The sequence below is a fragment of the Letharia lupina genome (assembly GCF_014066315.1).
Source record: "Letharia lupina isolate WasteWater1 chromosome Unknown contig_4, whole genome shotgun sequence".
NCBI lineage: Eukaryota > Fungi > Ascomycota > Lecanoromycetes > Lecanorales > Parmeliaceae > Letharia > Letharia lupina.
Window position 1 is genome coordinate 2,442,933 of NW_023502973.1, and position 21,254 is coordinate 2,464,186.

Consider the following 21,254-nt stretch of genomic DNA (forward strand, 5'->3'; position numbering starts at 1 on the left):
CTCTTACCTCCGCCCTTTCCTTCCGATCAAGACTTCCTCCTGCAATCGCCCTCTTCGGTCATCCTACAGTCGCCTCAGAGTATACTGGGTGGTCATGGGGAAACGCGGTAGTGTTCTGACTTTTACATTGCAGCAATATGTAGATAGCTTAGTCTGGGTCCTTGGACTATATGTTTCAGTAGCCCATTGAGTCTGGTTTGTCAAATTCGTTAAGTATCATGCCTGTGTCCCACATGCCGTATCATGATCGCTGTCCTAGATCTCTCAGCACTTGACGGACGCAATGTCTCCACCTTTGGTCCTCAGCCACAATGCTTCTACAAGATACCCGCAGCCTAATGATCACGGAACCCCAACTCGTGCGCAGAACATACCTTCGCTTTGCAGCCAAACTAGTTGATCTGGTCTACGAGGGTCTCACAACACACCCCTTGAGTAGCACTTGATAGTGTATCAGAATAAAGCAGTAAACTGGTTCAGATAGAAATAAATAGATCACCGTTCCAAAACTCATGGTCTCTACTGGGCCTATCTCGACTCGCCTGCCTGGCGAGCTGGTAGGATCGTCGAGACTGTTAACCCACTGCAAATATAACGTATGGACATAAAGTTCTTGAGACGAATCCAGTTGAGGTTTCTTGAAATGGAAATCTGACATCATGGGATCCTGGGCCTTGAATGCAGTAGGTGTGTTACATTGATTATCAGATAAATGTGAAAGTCTGCTTTCAATGATCAAATGGTATTATGTAGAAGGGCAGACTTGGTTCTATCGTACATCCGTCATCTCGACATCGTCGGCTGCTGCCATGCCAGAAGTTTCCAAAGCAGCAGTTGCCGTTTCCGGCGCCGGTGTGCCCTGTTCTGCAATCGCATCCTGCGCCTGGTTCTGCTGCAAGGGTTCGGTATCTGGTACTCCGGAAGCAGGTATAACGCTCTTTTCCATCAACCCCGCTGGTTGTAGCCCCAATGCCAGCGCTAGAGAAGGGCTCGCAGCGGCCAATGCATAGGAAGAGCTAGGATCGCCATGTATTGATTGTACTGGCCGAAATGAAGGTATGGGGGAAGCATTAGCGCTAGCAGACGCAGAGAGCGACCTAGTGCTTCTGTTCGCCGCTTGCGCTGGTTGATCAGCGGGTAACGGAGACGCATCGGCAATCCTGGATGCTGCCGTCTGGAAACCATCGCTTGCTCCACCCTCTAATTGATCCCAGTTGTCTGGCGTTGACGAGGGACCAGCTCTGATGTCTGCTCCCGGCGTATCCCACAATTGCGGCCGATAGTCCCTGAACAAACCCCCTTTCGCTGTCCGTGGCCCTCTAGTCCGCTTGCTACCCCTTGGTCTTCCGCCCGTGTCCCTCCCTCTCTGACTTTGCGTTGGTGTAATCTCATCGTTTCCATCTCCAATAGCCTCGCTGGCTTTTCGCTGACTCCGCCATCCGGTTCCCTGGTTCACTTGCTGGGCGTGGATCGTTACGCTGTCTTTTTCCCCTTTCCTGGCTTTGATGGCAATGAGGCGTTCGAGGAAGTTGGCTTGGTTTTGTCGAGCGCGGCTGGGTGTTGCGCCGAGGGAGATCTTAACCGGCGTAGCCTTTTCTGAGCTAGCAGTGTTGGCTGAGGCGATTGAACTCTCAGGTGCTGGCGTCGATGATTGACCACCCTGTTCAGCACTATGGCGACTAGCTATTTGCGCTGGTCTGCCCATGAGCTTGATGCTTGACGTTGCCAGAACGGACACATTTGGCTTTTCTCGAAGAACGGGATGAGAGGAGTCGGGCATGGGAGCAGTAAGTAGGAGATCTGTACCAAGGGTTGATGTCCAATCGCAGGAGTACATCTGATTTTGGTATGAGATAAGAGGATTTTGGGTGTGGAGATCGAGGATTTGGATGCGGTCTTTGGGCTCGAAATGCGATGGATATTCTTTGGGCTGGCCCAGGGTTGGATCGATATCCATAGGCGCTGGTGTCTCTGGTATTGGAATTTCGGGTGGTTCTGACGGGCCTGCATTGTCTTGGGCTACGGGAGTTGTAGGTGCGATCGACGTAGCTGGCTGAGGAGACTTTGGCGGCGATGTTTCTGGCTTTCTCTTTCTGGTGCGAAGTTTGTTGTAGTCCGCAGCTGAGGAGATGTCCAAGGTTACATAGAAGCTCTGGCGGCCGCCGTCAGCTATAAGAACGGCACTGGGGGGCAAGATTGCTAACCTCTGTCTCCGTCTCATGGTACTCGTAATCCCAATCTGAGTCGTCCTCCTCCGCTGCAAAATGGATTCCCGCCATGTTAGTTGAATTAGAAGAAAGATAGAGATTTGTTCTCCTTTCCGAAAAGAATAATGTCGGACAGAAAGTGAATTAACGGGGTATTAAGTAGGAAAGCTGCCACCACCATCCAACACAGTGAGTCTTCTTACACTTCGGATGTCCATCTTGTAGAGACAAATCTTTGCCGAAGATCCTAGGCAGAGCCCATGTTGACCACATTTACACCAGTAACAGCCCAACCTCGCCTCACAAATGACGGTCGAAAAGCCTGTGTAGTGTGTGCCGTCCAGTCAAGCATTTGCCAAGCCTGTCAAGCATCGCGAATCCGGGAACCTCGGGTGATCTGCAAGCCTCAAAGCTTGGCCCATTGAATGGTGTAAGCGTGCATTATCTTGTGTACACATTGCATTGGCATATTACTACCATTCATCAGCTGCACGAACAGGCTATTATGGCTATATTCTCCAATATGTATTAGCAAAATGCGTGAGTATCCGCCAATCTCCTATTGCTTTTCGCCGTCATCAGGTACATTTTACACCTTGCGCGTAATCATCATCCAATCATCGCCCGTATCCGCATCACGGTCACTGCTCAGACCGAGCACCGCCTGAAGCTTCGTATCATGCTCTGCTGGGAAAAAACACTCAGTCCCACCTTCAAGGTACGTGCAGTTGCTGACATTATCTTGTCTCATAGGTTCGGATCCTATTGTCCACAGTCTCGTGGTGTATTACTATGACCGGCCTTTGATGAGTTCGCCGATACTACATTAGGAATAGAGGGAGTGATCGTCGTGGTGCAGAACATAAACGGGGGGTAAAAGACCGCAATGGGCCGTTCACCTAGGTCACTGGATGGTGGGCTCGGTGATGGGGAGAACGTATCCCGGGAAGCCGTGCTTATGATTTTGGAGAAAGAGGGTGACGGTGTCGAGAAAGCTCCGCAGAATTATTCATCGCCATGCAGACGTTCCCATGATGTTGCAATGAAGAACCGCAGAACCTCTGTGAAATTACCAATCTTGCTAGGCTTCATCTTGGTAGCCTTCATCTTCACAACTCCGCATACCGTTCCGGTCATACCTACCCGGCTCAGGGGTCAGGTTGGCGCTTGGTTGAAAATGTGTGGCTCCCATCTTGGTTGGCAAGATCCCTCGGTCATCGATATCAGGACAAGGCCAGAAGATCTGGCCAAAGACCCTCGCGTGATGCATGAGATCCCTCAATACGTCCTCGACTACGCACCATTAGTCCACTTGTACTCAGAGGAACAATTCTGGCCGTGTGACATCAAGGAGCATCTGTTTCATGTCACGCCAGAGCTGAATTACACACCTATACAAGGGCTACCACAGCTGAACCTATCAAACCTCGACCAGCTGAACGAATTTGAACAGGGGCGCCATGTCTTCTTGACGAGCAATGACAACGTTGAGGATCGACCAGATTGGCTTGGAGGGCAGATTAACATACCTGATGATTTCAGTGACGATTCGAAGACTGACTGCTCCGACTCTCGAGCTACTAGCGCCAGATTTCGGAAACAGAGCCATGGGGGGCACAGTGATGCCCCAGCTGTTCTTTTAACGATTAACAAGGGCGACGGGATTGTGGATGCTTTTTGGTTCTTCTTCTACAGCTACAACCTGGGCAACATCGTTTTCAATATCCGATTTGGCAATCACATTGGCGATTGGGAGCATACTCTTATCCGATTTGAGCATGGGAAACCCAAAGTCGTCTTCGTCAGTGAACATTTTTTTGGGTCGGCCTATAGCTACTCTGCCGTGGAGAAAATTGGAAATAGAGTAAGTATGGAATGGTCTTTGATCGACCCCGCCCGCTGACGTGAAATAGCCTGTTGTTTATTCTGCAGTTGGGACCCATGCAATGTACGCAACGCCAGGTACTCATCCGTATATCCTCCCTCTCGGAATCCTCCACGACGAAACAGATCGCGGCCCGCTTTGGGATCCTGCTCTTAATTCTCTCACATACACGTATAATCATGTTACGGATACGTTGCACCCTTCCAATCGAACACCTGACGCTCCCACTCAATGGTTTTACTTCTCGGGGAAATGGGGCGACAAATTCTATCCATTGAATGACAACAGACAATACGGTTTTGCCGGCGAGTATCACTACGTTAATGGTCCACTTGGCCCAAGGTTCAAACACCTGGGAAGACGAAAAGTATGCCAAGGGCGCTACAGTGATCCTTGCGTTATCAAGGATCAGCTCGATCCTGATGAGGTGAGGGAGTGGCCTGGACTGGGTGAAGGCGATGATTGGCCTGATCCGGAGATGAGACCTCCAGGATTACCGGAAGGTGGAGACGATTGATGACTTGGTTGTAGCGCACTCATTTAGCGAAGCGGGTTCTTGGGTATACACCCGGCCGAATGGTCGGACACAATAGCTGTCTCTTGGATGACGAATGCATTATTGAATCAATGATATCCCTTGACTTACGATCTCGTTTCCTGACTGACGCGACTTCCCATCACTGCCGATTGCACCAACACCTGCTTCCCATTGCCTCCTTGCTGACTACACCAGCAGACTTACATCGAGCCACAATAGGGGCTAGCAGCGCGGTGGCTTGCCAGCGAGCCGTGCATCGAGCAGGTGCCCGAACACCCGCTTACGAAAAACCATCACATGCGCGTCTCTTACACCCCTCCTTCGGCATTCGATCCAGCGCTGTGCGGTAGACCTCGCTTCGAAAGTGGTCCTGACGCACAGACTTCCGGAGCTCGAGTCTTTACATGCAGTAGTGCTAAAGCGGCAGCCACGTATACGATATTCAAGGACATCAACGTCGTCTCCGCGACGCCCTGTCCTCTCGCCTCGCTTCCTCAACTCTCGACTCTCTCGCTCTTCCCACTCCCTCCTTCACATCCATCCATCCCTTCTTCCTCCCCCTTCCCTCATCCGCCCAGCTCGGCCCCCTCCACCCACCCTCCTTTATTCCCATCCCGTGCCTCTTCGCCCCAGACCTGCCTCCAGCTATCCACTGACAGCTTCAGGCGCCTACGGGAGACGTTGCCGGTATCGACGGCGTGGACTACCTACGTCGGGGAGGCTCGATGGAGAAGCTACGACGATGGGGAGTAGCTGATGGATGGAATCATCGCGGGGAGATATCGGTTGAGGGGGTGGGTTACCGGGTCGTCGGTGAGTGGCCGGGCGGTTTTGGGAGGGGTGGGTATCTTGATGATGGGATTGGCGGGGTGGTGGGGAGGTTGTGGGAGTGGGGTTTGATGGGGTGGGAAGGGAAGGGGGGAGAATGTGGTGAAGTGTCCTGTGGAATGATGGATGATTGATGAGCAATCGGTGTTGAGTGGTAGTATCATTGTCGGGTTGTGAGATTGTGGGTATAGGAGCAGTAGGTGTGACCGACTTACTACCGTTCTTTGATTCCTTGAATATCCTAAGCAGGCGCACAGCAGATGCCCGCGCCGCCTTGCTCTCTCTCTCTCTCTCTCTCTCTCTCTCTCTCTCTCTCTCTCTCTCTCTCTCTCTCTCTCTCTCTCTCTCTCTCTCTCTCTCTCTCTCTCTCTAGCCATACGACTACTCAAGGCCTGCACTACCTAGCCCTTGACTCGATCGGTTCGACGAACTGTGCGTATACCTTCGCATGGAGATTTACTATACGCGATAAGTTGCATCGATGCCCGTTACTCCTTGCTCCCTCACTCTCTTGTCTAGAGAATTAGGAAGACGAAACCGTAGTGCAAAGGGTGTATGTAGATCATGGTTCAAGTGGAAGATCCAGCAAGGAATGCCTCGTTCGATGGAAACGGTCTGGTTTGACGAGTGACTTGATTTGACGCAATGTGAATAAAGGACTCAATGGACAGAGTGAGGTTGGTGACACCTGTCCAGGACATAGTGAATTGAGATGAGGAGGTCAATTCAATATGCAGTGATTTTTGTGTGATAGCACTGCAAAGTTTTCTGTTGGGAAATCTCGATTGCGTTGTCTGTTGTTAGATAAGATGTAAGATGTAGAGACAAATGCAAGACTATATAGCGAAAGGAAAGCAGGGATGATATTGTACAGCAATCTTCCTCTTTGTGTCTATTGCCCAGCGTACCGTTCTCCCACGATGGGCGCCTCCACCTTGAGACTGGTAAAGGAGCAATGGCCAACACTCTTGCCCCGATACTTGAAGCTTTCCTTAGCCACCACGCCCCACATAACGCGCTTCGACGACGCATCCACGTCTGCCTCCGGTGGATGACAAGCTGCACTGATCACAGCACTACAGCTACCGGCATGAGGCATCCCGACCCGAGCCTTTCGAAAGCCAAAAGCAATGCCCAGCAGTACAACAATAGATCCGAGAATGATAACAAAGATCAAGGCAATCGGCGAGTAGCCGCAAGTCGAGACTCCATCACCAATGACTTCAACCCCGGCGGAATCGAGAACGTTAACACGGGCAAGGAAGATGGATTGCGAGACGAACCAGTGTAGCGCACTCGAGCCTATGAGGAGTGGAATACCGTAACGGTAGGGTAGTTGCAACCGATAGGTGCTTCGCTGCCCTCCTGTTGGTGATGTGACTCTTAGGAATCTTCTTTTGGATGCGTATGCGCTCCATTCGTCGGCGAGTAACATGCAGGTGAAAAGTCCATTGTAAGCGAAGTATAGGAAGGAAAGGAGGATTTGAGGCGAATTCGCAACTAGAACTGTGAAGATGACGCCAGCAGGGCCTGACAAGTCTTGGCTGTTGTTCATGATGATCAAGGCTTCAGAGTTGACATTGCCGAAACCGAGCGACCAGAGGTGAGAGATGGACCGGCTGGTTAGTCGAGGGTTGTTAAGGCCTAAGCTTAGGAGGGCGCAGGCAACTATGAGAGTCGAGATACATCTAGTGCGCATTCAGCAGTCAGCAATGCGCCCAAGATGAAATATTCAGTGATATGCATCATCCTTTGTAAGCTGATGATAGGAAGGGATATCTGCATTGCGTGATACAGAATGTAGAGTCATCCCAGACATTATTGTTAGGTGGAAGCATTGCGACTAGCTTCGTATAGAAACAAAGTCATACGGAAACTTACAGAATATTACAAACGAGCCATCTTCTTTGGCTGGCAGCTCGAAACCAACGTAATCCTTTCGGATCCCAAGTGGAGAGAAGCAAGTGCCAAGATTTGCTGTCCTCGAACCGAGTCTTCCCGACTATGCAATTTCCTTCAGTCGTCATGTCGGGCCGGTCGAGGAATGAGGCAATTGCGTCACCAAGAGTCACTAGTGGCTCAGGGTCTTGCTTCCATGCAATTATGCTCATGCAAATAGTCTTTATCAGATTGCATATGATGACGACAATCATGATCGCTAGACTGAATTGTAGCTTGCAATGCTCCTCTACGCCCTTGCTAAGACAGTATTGAATGCTCGTTTCGTTGACCTGTGAAGTCCCCGTTGGAGTATAATCGTTTGCTCCATGTGTGTCAGATGCGTCGATTGACCAGTTGTGACCATTAGCGATAACACCGGAAGGATCGCAATTCCTTAGTAGGGGCAAAGAACAAATCTCGTAACGCTGATAGCTACCCTCAACCAACTGCGAGTCTTGACTGTAATCGCAGTAGATTAGAGAGTTGTTGGAGTCTGAATAGGTAGAGACCAGAACTAAGTCGGAATTCGCGGAGATGATTGGCGCTGTGTAAACCTCGACACATGCTTTATTCTCGAGTTTAAGCAACGACGTCTGGTTGTTTTGGTAGTCCTGCAAAATAGTCGTCGCACTCGAATCATCCATTTGAGGCGCATTGAACGGTGCCCCGTCTAAGAATTCGCTCGACACCAAAAAAACATAATACTGACGGGTACACAGACTGGAGAACACTGCACTGTTATACAGTAAATGTAGAGGTACGGATGAGATAGCAAGCAAACACCAGAGAATAGTTCGGATTGTCGAAAGCCTTCGCAAGTTTCTTGCACTGGGGACCCCAATATCTAACCAGACCCCCTGGCCATGAGCCTTATCGATTTCGCTGCGCGTAGGGGAAGATAGGCACTGCATGCTGTAGTTACTCGCACCTAAGAGCAACGTACTAAGAACATTGATAGCAAGATGAGTCCAAAATGTAAGGGTCGCCGTCCTTTTACAGCTTCCATCATGTAGAGTTCCAAGGCCGTTCTGGACCCCAGATATTGAAACTGCCCATATCGTCAAGATGAGATTGATGACGAGGACCACGGCGGCGACCACTGCACAGCAAAGTACACCGAAATGGTATCCCTCCAGCTTTCTTAGTCGATGATAGTATAGAGACTTGAGACAGTGACGGACAAAGTGTATCCGACTCGGTGGCCTGGGCAATACTTTGTTGAGGTCTTTGTTCGAAGCATACTGATTGAGGTTTGTCGAGGAGGAAGAGTTATGTCCGGGAATTGATCTTCGCTCTCAAAATTAGTGTCAGTTTCAGATGTATTTTTTAGGCAACGAACGCTGACTCGCTGAAGTTTGACATCTCCAATGTACTGGGCTCTGAGTCGGCATCGAGTGATGCGTATACCCGTCCACGACGAGCAAATGCCAGCCAGGTCGGCAACAGGTTCTTTTTGGGTAGGGTCATGTTATGTATACTTGCACGCAATGTCCGCAGATAATTCAGAAGTTGTAAGGACCTCTTCCTCGTGCTGGTATTGGCGACAAGGACGCCGGACGTAGTCCATATGGGAAATTGTATGATAGATGCCAGATGTCTTTAGAGTTTCAAGACAAAAGGGGTGTGCTGACGCCAGATCCTTGCAGGTTTTAGCACTCGAGGACTGCGGCTGAGCCATGCCCGACGTGAGGTTTGAAGGTCAGCAAAGCAAAGGATCGAGAAACGCGTAATTGGGTACTCGCTTTGGCGTTTGCCGGAATCTAGCCCGACCGTGATGGAGGTGTGTCCAGAATGCTGATATTGCTGTTGTGATAGATAGTTTCTATTGATACTCGCCATCGTCCTTTTTGGGTCCTAGCAGATGAGTACACGGCTCTACTTTCGCTGATATAGGAAGCAACTTTCAAGAGGTTCGTACGCCAAATAAACGAAGGATAGGCTGCTCAGATCATGAAAAACCAATCATAGCGCCTCAAATCTGCCATACTCTAGTCATACTTCGTCCAGAGTTTCAACCCTAGATGTAGTCCACAGTGAGATTTTGAAGGAGAGCCAGCCACTCTTCTGAATGGTTTCTTCAAGTATTCAATGCACATTAAAGGGGATTCGACAGCGTTCCTGAGGAAGCTGCATTTCTCATGTATGGTTCAAGAGGTGAAAGATATGAGGTTGTCGGTACCCAATCACCACGTCGAAAATTGTAACGCACCCTCGTACACACGCTCTTCCTCGCCTCCGGGAGACTTGGCATAGAGGCGAAGTATGTCCTTTTATCAGGCTGTGGTAGCAGGATGCATACTTTTCATTGCCCGTTTGGATGAAAGGCTAGGAAACCGAGCAGTCATTAACATTGTGCGGAAGGATTATGGTCTACATATGCAGATCAAAGGGGTGTTGCAGATCTTGACAGCGGCAGGGGGTGCCCGGCTGCGCCTTCCCGCCGTCCCGGGCAATTTGCAACTTTACGCGCCTAAGAGAAATCAATGAAACACCATAAACATTGATTACATACCTACATCAATACTGAGTTACTTACACGTCACAGCAGCGAGATTAGGTTTTGTGTAGAGTGAGTGCTGTACTGCTGCTGTTGTGGCGTTGAAGCAGGTCGTTGATCATCGTAGAGTACTCTACAGAGCTTCAGCACCAGGCTGACCACTGACAGTACCACAGGAGTATCCAGAACAGCTCCTTACGCCCGGGGCACTTCCCTCGATCCGGCCTAGGTAGATAGTAGTGCCTTCTTTGCTTCCCATGTCCTTCTTCCCCTCCGCAGCTTCCGAACATCACAGAAACAACCTCACGACAATAATCAATACATCACCAGGACAATCGCGATATCAAACATGGTCTACACTATCGTAGTCCACCTCTACGCCAAGAATTCCGCAGAGTCCATCTCGAAGTTGCACGACAAGCTCGTCGAAGCTAGCAATGTGTACAGCAAGGACCAGGAGACAATTTCTTGGTTTGTGATGCAGGATAATCAAGACAAGAGGGCCTTTACCATTGTAGAACGCTACGAGCATGAGAGCGTACGTCGGTCTTTTCTCCTTCTGCGGATGCTTTCAGCTGCCCTCAAAATGGGCAGGCGTAGAAATGTACTGATGAGTTGCCGGATATAGAGCCAGAAATATCATCTCGAGGTACGTTGAAGCTTTACCCTCGCGGTCAATGACGCAGCTTGTTGGCAAGGGCCGTTCTTACTCTAATCCAATGACGCAGAATCCATACTGGAAGACGTTCAATCCGTATGTCGAGCCATTACTTGAAAAGCCGATGGATTTGAGGCGCTTCAATGAGTTGTAGGAGAAGGAAGCAAATGTCTTTGAGTCATGGCAACTCTTCCCAGAAAGGAAAGGCGGACAAATTCACTCTACGAGTAGCATTCGGACCGGCTGTACAGGCGCATCAAAGGCTCGCGCTTGTCCCAAGAAAACATGATGCTCGGACCCTTGTGGAGACTTTCCTGTTGCGAATGATGCGTCGCCTGGCGGAAAGCCTTGCTTCAGGCGCAGAGCCGCATTGTCAGTAATGAATGAAATTATCGATTAATGGGTCACATTTGCATCTGAGCAGAACATACTGTTTTACCGTTGCGCTATCAAACCGTTGCTGATCATAATACTGACATGAGACATGTGCTTATTTGCCTCTCTGCTTTTGGTTGCTGGAGCTGCTAAGGCGCTGGTGCCAATCTCTCCGCTGGACATTCAACCAAGCCATCCGCAGCCTTCTGGGGGAAACAACTCTCTTAATGAAACTTCGGATACGGCAGCCTCGTCCGCCTGGCTTGACGAAGCATCATCCGAAATGACTGCCTCGTCTCTATCCATGACGAACTCTACGCTCGTGTTGAACAGTGTATCGGCAGAACCCAAATTCATGTGCCTAGATCGCTTTGGCTCCAACTTGAATCCACGAAGCTGCCAATCTGCAGCCTTTGCCATCGGGGACCTGTCGACAAGTCTTTTTACCTGGGGACCTCGCGGTACTGCAGTCACATACGACTTTCCCATGCCTCAGCGGTGGGTTAGCTGTATGTGATCATCGAGACCTTTGGCTATAAAGGTCCCTTGCTGAAATACACTTTGCAGCGGACGGCACCTGCATCATCGCAGCGCTTATTGGGCCACGCTCCACTTTCGCCCTCGCCACTTTGCAAGATATGGCAATGGGAGCCAACACGGTGATTCAGCAATGCGTTGAGCAGAAGAGTCCAAACGAGGGTGGGATTGTGAAGGAGCTTGGTGAGTGCGCCACTTCCATTTCTCCGGCAAAGGACTAATAGAGCCTCAGGGGATGGCAGGCTGGGTGTCATCGTTGCCAAACAAACACCCAACGTTCGTTGTTACGGCAGTGCTGCCGTCATGGGCATAGTCAACTCTTGCCAAAGTATCATGGATAAGATGGATGTCAGCAAAGAAGTGAGGACTTTCGGGACGGGAGGCGTAGGCGTCAATGTGAAGTTGCCTTATACTTGGTATTCCGGTGAGCAAAGCTGCTCCGAAGACTCGACATTACCATATAGCTAATGTGAGGTCTGCAGTGGATAACAAGTGCATCATGACTCTTCGGACCTCTGGCCCATCGGATAGTGAGTCGTGGCATAGGGTATGGGAGACAGCGACGTTCGTTACTGCCATGTGCGCGAGACAAGGGAAGAAAGGCTTGCACTCCCAAGTTGGTGAGTTGCCCCTTTGAGACCTTGGGTGAAATTCGAGCATTGACTGATGTCGGCAGGGACGAACAAGAATCTCTTTCTTGAGGTCGCTGCAGAGGGCATGGCCGATGTTGAAACATCATAAAGCTATCTCACAGGAGGAGAACCTGGTGTGGCACAATTGCGACTGCTGGGTCTTGCTACTCTACTTTAGCTTTCTATGCCAGGAACGGGCTCATCTGACAGGAGCCAATTTGCACCGCTGGCGCACTGAATGATTATAAGATCATCGAACAGTCCAAGCTGGTCGGGACTAGGGGAGGAGATCCTTAGGGTACGGACGCCGAGGAAGTATTCCGATTAACCCGATCTTCCTTCCGAGCGGCTTAATCCGAGACATAAAACCTCGACCGTCTCCAGGCGAAGGGCTTGACAAGAAAAACAATCCTCACAAGAAATCTCGAATTTGGTGGGCCGCTTCTGCGCATCAAAGTACTCCGTACTGCGCTCTTAATGACCGCTTCTATGGCTCTAACCGCGCTGAAGTCGCGCAGCCGGTATCTGGTAACGTCAAAATACATAGCCCATTGGATGTGGTATCACAGACTTCGTTCAGTCTATTCAAACCGTTTACAACCGTTCCCTCGACAAGTTTGTACTCCTGAAGCCATGCTTTCGCACTACATCGCATGTCTAAGCGGCTTCATCTCAGCAGCTTCAACGCTGAATGTAGCTCCACAAGGTTCCATCGCTATCGTTTCAGATACATCGACATCTTCATCGAACCTCTTCGAATTGCTCTCGCCATCGAAACAGTCCATATCCTGGTCCAACAAGTCCTTCACTCCTGCCCATCCACCATCTCTACCAGCCAAATTTTCAGCACTCAGAGCTCTAGGTCTGGACGCCGATAAGCCCATATTTTGGGAGATAACACCTAGCGGTAACGTCATAGGATTACAGTGCAACGTACGCTACGGCCGTCGATTAGATTTCCGAGACTGCAGAGACGCATACAGCTACATCCAGCGAACGAACGAAAGAGTCTCACGGATAGCACAGCGAGGCAGTGGATTGCCTCAAGATATCGGACTGCCGCAGAGAGCCTTGGGAGGTACGTCCTCCCTTCTATCACGGTTCTTTCCAATCGCCCACTACTATCGCGGGCAAAGATTACTATCGCTGATCGTAGAGGCAGGCAAAGGCAAATGCCGCATCGATTCAGAGATCATAGCGCCTTACGACACGGCAAGTGCAAGCCCGAAGAACATCGCTGAAGCGAGTTATGCGTTGATTGAACGGTGTGCACCGAGGTCCGGGGGTATTGCTATCAATATTGGTCGGTGCAAATGGAGGAGTATACCTACAGAGTGACATCGTACTAAAAGCTGGACTAGGCGGAGACAATCACCTCGCTGTCCTGCTGCAATCATACACATCTACCGTCCGCTGCAAGGACTCCGATGTACCTTGGTCTCGCGAGGCATGTGCAATGATCCAAGGGGGCATGAAGGCCGATGACAAGCAGAGATTGTTCGGTGATAGCTTCCTGGACCCCGCAGTTGAAGAAGATCTGCCCTTAGAACTGGTGTCAAGTGAGGCTACCCATCCCGCAATGCATACTCGAAAGTCTGTGCTGACGTTAAGATTGCTAAGGGGACGAGAAGTGTGTGCTTAAGATCTTGAGTAATGCTCCAACGGATACCGAGAGTTGGTATCATCTATGGGAGGTTTCGGTTGCGCTGAATGCGATCTGTGTCAGAGCGGGGAGGAGGGGGACTGCTGATCGTCTTGGTTGGTATACTCTTGCATACCATCTGGGTTTTTGGGCATGTGAAAAGACGGCTAATTGATTCCTCCAGGCATGCATGGGAACCTCGTAATGGAAATCTCAGACCAACCCTTCGACTCGTTGGCAGGAGTTGTCAACGGTACAGCTGTAGGTCGGATCTAGATATACTCGGAGGCATTCGCAACATAATTGGGAAGAACTGCCCTCAAGTTGCACAGTCCAAAATCTGCGTTCGAAGCCAGCTTTGAGCACCCCAAGTTCCCAGTTTCCGCTTTGGGGAATCTGCCCACGATTTCTTATCCTGGCAATACGTCCGCGGAGAGCGCTCTCAATATCGCCCTCCAAGTCACGCATCATGAAAGCTCCTTCATCCCATTCCGGTATTGTCGCCAAATTCTCGGGCATGCTGCGGCGCCCGTTGGATTTTGATTTTGTTGCATATCGAGTTGGGATCATGCTTCCTTTCCAGGCACATACGTCTTTTGCTCAAACCGAGTGTATACTGCGGTCAAGATGCCATTCAATCATCGGACACCATTTCAGCAGGTCGTAGCCTATACTCGCCTCGACTTTGTCCGGGGCGGACTCTTGGCCAATTTTTTCCTCGGCGACTTTGTATAGCCGTCGCACCTGTTCGCAGGATTGCGGCGGAACGAGGCTATGCACACCAACAAACAACAGCCTCATTATGTTCGACGCAAATAGGCTATTCCACACTTCTTATATGGGACTTCGAAGTGCCTCTTTTTAAACCTTTTTCTCAAGTCTTTTTTTTTTGCTTTGTTCTGTTCTGTTCTGTTCTATTCTATCCTATTGCCCATTCACCATGCATTTACACACGCGCCAAAGGCTGGCCCTTCGCGCTTCCATACTCTCGACCCTCCTCCTCACCTCGCCGTGCAAGGCCTACGTCGACTGGCTCTACCCCCCCTCGAGCTCCTCAAACGCCCTCGCTTACAACTACAACGACGTCGTCTATTTCACCTGGGATTCGAACTTCACAAACCCATCCCTAACCCTCTGGTGCGCGACCGACGATAAATACTTTGCACGTGAGTCTATCCGTCTGTCTTATTCACCAGTCATCCTCGTCCTGCAAATCTCCCCTTCTCCTTCCTTCACCCGTCACCCCCCTTCGCGGCGTCAACTGACCCCCCGAAACCCCAGTCTACACCGCCAACGTCACGACCAACGGCACGGACCCGCAGTCCTTCCCCTACGCCGACGCCTTCAACCACACGTGCCACACCTCCCTCTACTGCCACGGCTCCCCCGCCTGCGGGCCCGTCGGCCAGAGCCCCGAGTTCGCCCTCCTGCACAACAACGCCGCGGCCGCGCAGACGTGGGGGCTCTCCGCCACGGCGTCCGTCGGCAAGGCTGCTGCCGCTCCGACCGCTACGTCCGCCTCGTCGCTGGTCGCGGCGCAGTCTGCGGGTGCGTCGGTGACGACGTCGGCTGTGAAGGGGACGGCGACGGCGACGACGCGGGCGAGTAGTGGGCTCGGCGCGGGCGCCAAGGCGGGGATCGGTGTCGGGGTTGCGCTGGGTGCTGCGGCGCTTGGGGCGGCGCTGGGGTTTTGCGTGCTGAGGGCGCGGAGGAGGGGGAGGGAGGGGAAGATGGCTTTGGGTGGTTTGGGGGCGCCGGAGATGATGAGCGGGCAGCGGTATACGACCCATCCGGGCTGGGTGGAGCCTTCGCGGCATGAGATGGATGGGCAAGTGAGGATGAATGAGTTGCAAGGGACACCGCAGGCGGAGCTGAGCTCTGTGGCGAGTCCGGTGAGATGAGGGTAAAAGGGAGTCTTGAGTACGGAGGAGGGAGTTGAGAAAGAATCTTTTTTGATGCTAATCTTCAACTTATATCTTACTTTTCGCGCCCGCGGACCCCTGCCCCTTTGGCATCTTCCTATCCGTCCCCAACGCGTCCAGATCTTTCTTCTTATGATAATGCGGTGCCGCGTCTGCCAACCACTCTGCCTGTATCGGAAGGTTGCCTCGCATGTACTCCCTCGACGTGAGCACGAGCTCGTAGAAGATGATCCATTTCGGATTCACCTCGAACAGTGTGCTGCTAGGGTGGAGGTACGTCGTCATGCTATTCTTCACGGTGCGGTAGCTGTCTCCACCTTTCTGCAAGCGCGCTGCGTTGGGGAAGAACCCGGCCGTGAGAGATTTCTGGATGGGAACGAGATCCTGAGCGCCGACGGAGGTGATGGTGACTTCCACTCTGTCGCAGAGCTTGGCAAGTTGATCTCGAACGTCTCGAGCGCGGGTAAGGCTTCGTTGCTGGAGGAAGTTCTCGCGCGCCCAGACATAGCTGAAGTCGCTATCGACCCATTGGTTCCAGATGTTGAGTAGGGAGAAGTGATCACCACCTTCCTTGATAGTGAAGCGTGCGCGGGCACTGTCGGCCAGTATCTTCTTATCTTTGGGGCGGTAGAAGAGGGACGCGGATTCGCCGAGCATGGCGATGATGGAGAGCACTTCTTCAACGCAACCCTGCTTGTCGGCGGCGAGGATGGAGCGGGCTAGCATGGGGTCTGTTGGGAACTCTGCCATCTGACGCCCAAGCTTGGTCAAGGCACCCTTGTCGTTCAGAGCGCCGAGGGCGTAGAGATTTTCGAGGGCGCGGATGAGAGTTTCAGCAGGTGGAGCATCCATGAAGTCGAACTCCATGAGGTCGTTGATGCCAAGAGACTTCAGCAAAAGCACCACGCTGTTGAGGTTCGTCCGTTGAATCTCAGGCATAGTCGAATCGTCGAGCTCGTTGTGGAAAGCGAACTTGGTATACAGGCGAAAGCATTTCCCGGGAGCAACTCGCCCAGCTCTACCAGATCTTTGGTTTGCGGAAGCCCGTGAGCAGGGAGTGACTACCAGTGATTCCATGCCAGTTCTCGCATTATAGACGTTCTCCTTCACGAAGCCTGGATCTATCACGTAGACAATACCGTCGATTGTGAGACTAGTTTCAGCAATGTTGGTGGCTAGGACGACCTTTCTAGCTTTCGGAGGTGTCGGCTCAAAGATCTTGCTTTGTAGTTCAGAAGGAAGATTAGCGTAGATTGGACATATGATCATCTCAGGTACTTTGGACCCCAGCTTTCTCGCAGTCTCCTGTAGATTTAACTCGGCTGCCTCGATCTCTTCTTGACCCGTCAAGAACACCAGAATGTCTCCTCTTGGCTGTGTGATGTGGATTTGGAAGATGGTAGTGACGGCGGCAGCGAGGTAGTTGGCTTCTGGTTGCGGAGTGTAGTGGATGTCGACGGGGTATCTTCGCCCAGGTATGTTGAAGATCGGGGCATCGTCGAAGTATTTGGCGAACTTCTGGGCGTCCATGGTCGCCGAAGATATCAGAAGCTTCAGCTCTGGCCTGAATCTTGCAATGTCTTTAACGAGCCCGAAGAGAATATCCGTGTGCAGCGTCCTTTCGTGGGCTTCGTCAATCATTAACGCCGAGTATGCTCCCAGATCTGGCTCAGTCAAGAACTCCCTCAGTAGCATACCATCTGTCATGTATTTCAGAATCGTCTTATCGGACGTGGCGTCCTCAAAGCGTATCGAGTAGCCCACCTCGTTTCCAACCTTGACCCCCATCTCCTCCGCAACGCGCGCTGCAACACTCATAGCAGCCACTCGCCTAGGCTGAGTGCATCCAACTTTGAGACCATCTTTTGTGTATCCAGCTTCGTGGAGGTATTGAGGTATCTGAGTCGTCTTTCCGCTGCCTGTTTCTCCGACGATGATGAGGACCTGATATTCTCCGATGGCCTTGAGGAGGTCGTCTCTAAAGGTGTAGATGGGCAGACTCTTTCGTGTGTCTTCGATCGAGGAAGCCTTCGCCTCAGCAGCTTTCAGTTGTTCCTGCAGCGCTCTTTGCTCTTTTGTCAGGGGCTTCGCGTCACTGTCCAGCCTGGTGTCCATGACAAAGTTGATCTTCTGGGCATCATCGAATACATAATCATAGTCCCCCTCATCTACCCTTTCGCTTTGAGAGATCTGGGCCTTCGCCTTCGCCGTCTGTTCCTTTTCCCACTCCTCCTGCTCTGTAACATATCTCTCCTGGCCGTGCTCGTCCTTGTCCACATAGCGCTTGTAGAGGGCTTCCTCTTTCTTCTTCCTGTCAATCTTGCCTTTCTCCGTGATGTAGTCCTCGGGCATTGTGTATCCGTCCCTGTGGTCATCGATCCGTAGCCTCTCCTCCGCGATACGAAGAACCTCCCTGTTCTTCGCGAATTCATCCTTCTCCCTCCTTGTCAGGTCTGGGTTGCTTCGGAGTTCTGTCGTCTCTTCGGCAATTTGTTTGCGTAGCAAGGCCAGTCTCTCCGTTTCTCGTTTTTTGAGATATTCTTGCCTAGACCTCTCCCTCAGGTCTGGCATTGCCGCCTGTCTCGCTGCTGCATCTTCAGCCAGCGCTCGCCGCTTAGCCACCTCCTTGCCTTCTTTCGTAGATGATCGATCCTCAACAAGCTTCTTCGTCTTCTCAGCGTCCTTGAGATTCAACCGCCTGGCAAATTCGTCCTTCTCCAGCTGGTCTCTTTCCATTTCCCTCTCCCTTCGTGTCTCCTCGTCAAGTTCCTCCTCTGGCGGTTGAGCAGGAGCTGCGACCCCATCACCAAGGCGGACTCTCTTTGGGGGTGACTCTTCGAACTCCTCTTCTTCCACAAACTCCTCGTCGCCCCAGCGGTCCTCGAAGTCATCGTTGCCTTTTTGCCGCAATTTTCTGGATGCTGGTTTTCTGTCTCGCCGGTCATTGTGACCTTCCCGTCGAGGAGGACTTCGAGAGGGTGTCTGAGAAGCCATGTCCTGAGAGGTGAGAGGGACTTCAAGCATGGCGACCGAAAGGAGTATTTCAGTACAGCATTGAGTCGCAAGATACAAAGTCTACATCCGAGGCAATTCCGAAAAGTCTTGGCATGAAACTGTCCGCAACGAGAGTACTGCCAACACTGCTGATGGATATCGCACAAGTCGGATCTGGCTATAGACCAAGCCTACCGTGGGGTGGACGGCTGAACTACTGAAAGCATGGTCTGAGGTTTTTTACCGACTTCAGAGAGAACATGCGGCTTCATTGCTATGCTAGACCTGCCAGATGTAACCATCATGTATCTGACAACGCCAACAACAGCAGCATATCTCACGATGTTGCGACTGATCTCGCCTTGGATGATGTGTAATCCATGGTCCCTCTTCAACCAGCACGCTTCGCTCCATCCAGAATCTACTCCTTCGCCTCCTCCTCCGCCTCGCCAGTCAACGCGTTCCTCTTTGTCTGGATACGTTCTTGTCTCCTCTCGCGTGCTGCCTTGGTCTTGTCGCGCTTGGCTTGCATTTCCTCCTTCAGGATACGCTCACGTTGCTTCTCGGCCTTAGCCTTGTGGATCTGCAGCGAGATTTGTCAGAGGGTTTTATTGTAGACTTTTAGGGTGTTATGACTCACATGCTCAACCAATGCTCGCTTGTGCTTGAAGGTGTTACCCTTGCTCAGATGGTAGAGCTCGTGGTACAAGTGCTTGTCGATCTTGCCTGAGGCGCGGTATTTGACCAAGAGGCGACGGAGGACTCGGAGACGGCGCATCCAGAGCACTTGACTAGACAGTGAGAGAAGAAAATCAGCCGACCAATTCGCTAGATCCACGGCTGCGGTTGCAAATCTTATTGCCCTCCTTTGTAGCTCTTGCACTGTAACAGAAATTTCATACCTAGGCATCCTAGCATCACTCGTACCCTTCCTCTTTCCAAACCCTCTATGTCTCCCAATCCGTCGAGCGGCGGTCAACTCCCTCGCACGCGCACGCGAATGCATGGTGACCTGCTTGCGGATGATGAGACCATCGGACACGAGCTTGCGAATCGTCTGGCGGGAGTTGGCATTGGAGATTTCGTTCATTTCATTGGGATCGAGCCAGATCTTGCGCTTGCCGCAGCCAACGACGGAGGCCGCGAGGCGCTTTTGGGTGCGGAGATTGACCCTGTGAGAGAGAGTGGGTTAGCTGGGGAACAGATTTGCTGATGGAGGGGCATCCGGAGTTTTGCAGGTTCTCAGCACGCTGGGATTCACCAGACGTGACAGATAGCTCATAACCCATTCTGTCTATGTCTCAAGGGTGAAATGTAGCTTACATATTGGATGACTGGGCGTTGTTGTTGATGTGTGATGTTGTACTGATCACAGTGGTGTCGTCGACTCATCAAAGTGTGGGCTTGTCTAGTGCGAAGCTAAGCGAGGATCTCCATTTCTGCCAAGACTTGCTCTTAGGACCTTTCGAGGCGAGCTCGCGAGCAGTCCTTCCTCTCTTTTTCTCACAGATGAGTACGCTATCAGTACAACAATTGCGCGGCTCAAGAAACCTGATTAGCGTCTACGTTATCTGGTCGAATCTTTTAATGCAGCCAGCCTTCATTTGAACCCATGCATACTCCAATCTTTGGTCAATATCATGTACTCGTCATATGGTAGTTTTTTAACATTGTACGCATAATTGAGTCGACCTTCATCTTCCCATCAAGCCTAAATGACGATGATTCCCCCTATATTTGCCTTGCTAGGCGTAGATTACGGGCAGCGCTCAGCCTTTTCTACGGGATCAAAGGTATTTTAGACCAACGTACAGTGATCACTCGAGAGTGACATTCGTCTTAGTCGGAAACACCTTACTGACCCTAAGACCGGTCCGGAAAACGCCATGCCCAGGCGCTTCGACGGTCTCGCTCGCAACGAAAATGCTGTCCTCAAGGTTCTTGTATTTAGCAGAACCCGTTCTGAAGCTAACCACGAATACTGTGGGTGACATAACCGTTAGCGTGATTCTCCCTGTGTTCAGAAGCTACGCACCAGAGTAAACAGCACCATACGGAACACTCGCATTATCTGTTAGTCCCGTGATAACATCAACCAACTCCGGCGTCGACTTTTGGATTCCCGTGGCCTAGAATTGAAGGTAGGCGCCATCGTCGGTGGAGACTAGGCCGAGGAGACTAGGGCGGGAGTGGAGCCCGAGTGGAGCCCGGATGGATCTATGGTTGGCCAATCGTTTGTGTGCGACATCGTTGCATTGATAGGGGTTTCGAACTGAGGGACTGTTAGAGAGGAGAACTGATTTGGGTACGAGGGCTGCGTAGGGTTGGCATACTCCTGGTTCGGAGACTAATGTGCCCATTGTTATGTGGCCGAGAACGAGGGTGCCACCAGTGGAGAGGTTGCCGGATACGATTTGTAGCTGGAGAATGTTAAGAGACCGGATGCTTTGCGAGCTGCGTTCGGGGTACTACTTACTACATTCTGCACGGTGAGCTGATCGTATGGATGAGGCTCCATTAGCTGACTGGTACTTAAACCCCATGAGAAGGAGGCGCGGTACATACATTCAGAACCAGAGCCGGCACTAGATAATTGAC

General features: G+C 51.4%; 8 protein-coding genes across 8 annotated transcripts; 4 read left to right on the forward strand and 4 right to left on the reverse strand.

Moving 5' to 3' along the window:
* Positions 1-769: 769 nt before the first annotated feature.
* On the reverse strand, positions 770-2,279 carry HO133_008205 (uncharacterized protein; the record flags this gene model as incomplete). The annotated part of the gene is made up of 2 exons (XM_037299073.1): positions 770-2,152; positions 2,205-2,279. 2 exons carry the CDS (start codon positions 2,277-2,279, stop codon positions 770-772), a joined length of 1,458 nt encoding a protein of 485 aa, XP_037156409.1.
* An 814-nt stretch (positions 2,280-3,093) lies between these two features.
* HO133_008206 (uncharacterized protein) lies at positions 3,094-4,609 on the forward strand (the record flags this gene model as incomplete). The annotated part of the gene is made up of 2 exons (XM_037299074.1): positions 3,094-4,071; positions 4,121-4,609. 2 exons carry the CDS (start codon positions 3,094-3,096, stop codon positions 4,607-4,609), a joined length of 1,467 nt encoding a protein of 488 aa, XP_037156410.1.
* A 1,741-nt stretch (positions 4,610-6,350) lies between these two features.
* HO133_008207 (uncharacterized protein) lies at positions 6,351-8,866 on the reverse strand (the record flags this gene model as incomplete). Its single annotated transcript, XM_037299075.1, has 4 exons — positions 6,351-7,146; positions 7,340-8,129; positions 8,595-8,686; positions 8,739-8,866. The coding sequence occupies 4 exons, from the start codon at positions 8,864-8,866 to the stop codon at positions 6,351-6,353; spliced, it is 1,806 nt and encodes a 601-aa protein (XP_037156411.1).
* A 1,379-nt stretch (positions 8,867-10,245) lies between these two features.
* On the forward strand, positions 10,246-10,708 carry HO133_008208 (uncharacterized protein; the record flags this gene model as incomplete). The annotated part of the gene is made up of 2 exons (XM_037299076.1): positions 10,246-10,434; positions 10,625-10,708. The coding sequence occupies 2 exons, from the start codon at positions 10,246-10,248 to the stop codon at positions 10,706-10,708; spliced, it is 273 nt and encodes a 90-aa protein (XP_037156412.1).
* Positions 10,709-11,038: 330 nt separating this feature from the next.
* Positions 11,039-12,207, forward strand: HO133_008209 (uncharacterized protein; the record flags this gene model as incomplete). Its single annotated transcript, XM_037299077.1, has 5 exons — positions 11,039-11,427; positions 11,471-11,649; positions 11,699-11,890; positions 11,949-12,086; positions 12,143-12,207. 5 exons carry the CDS (start codon positions 11,039-11,041, stop codon positions 12,205-12,207), a joined length of 963 nt encoding a protein of 320 aa, XP_037156413.1.
* A 524-nt stretch (positions 12,208-12,731) lies between these two features.
* HO133_008210 (uncharacterized protein) lies at positions 12,732-14,016 on the forward strand (the record flags this gene model as incomplete). Its single annotated transcript, XM_037299078.1, has 5 exons — positions 12,732-13,176; positions 13,261-13,401; positions 13,460-13,657; positions 13,719-13,856; positions 13,925-14,016. The coding sequence occupies 5 exons, from the start codon at positions 12,732-12,734 to the stop codon at positions 14,014-14,016; spliced, it is 1,014 nt and encodes a 337-aa protein (XP_037156414.1).
* A 1,694-nt stretch (positions 14,017-15,710) lies between these two features.
* On the reverse strand, positions 15,711-18,686 carry HO133_008211 (uncharacterized protein; the record flags this gene model as incomplete). The annotated part of the gene is made up of 1 exon (XM_037299079.1): positions 15,711-18,686. One exon carries the CDS (start codon positions 18,684-18,686, stop codon positions 15,711-15,713), a length of 2,976 nt encoding a protein of 991 aa, XP_037156415.1.
* Positions 18,687-19,077: 391 nt separating this feature from the next.
* HO133_008212 (uncharacterized protein) lies at positions 19,078-21,174 on the reverse strand (the record flags this gene model as incomplete). The annotated part of the gene is made up of 8 exons (XM_037299080.1): positions 19,078-19,239; positions 19,297-19,828; positions 19,980-19,990; positions 20,519-20,637; positions 20,692-20,717; positions 20,903-20,928; positions 20,990-21,076; positions 21,133-21,174. The coding sequence occupies 8 exons, from the start codon at positions 21,172-21,174 to the stop codon at positions 19,078-19,080; spliced, it is 1,005 nt and encodes a 334-aa protein (XP_037156416.1).
* Between the last annotated feature and the right edge of the window lie 80 nt (positions 21,175-21,254).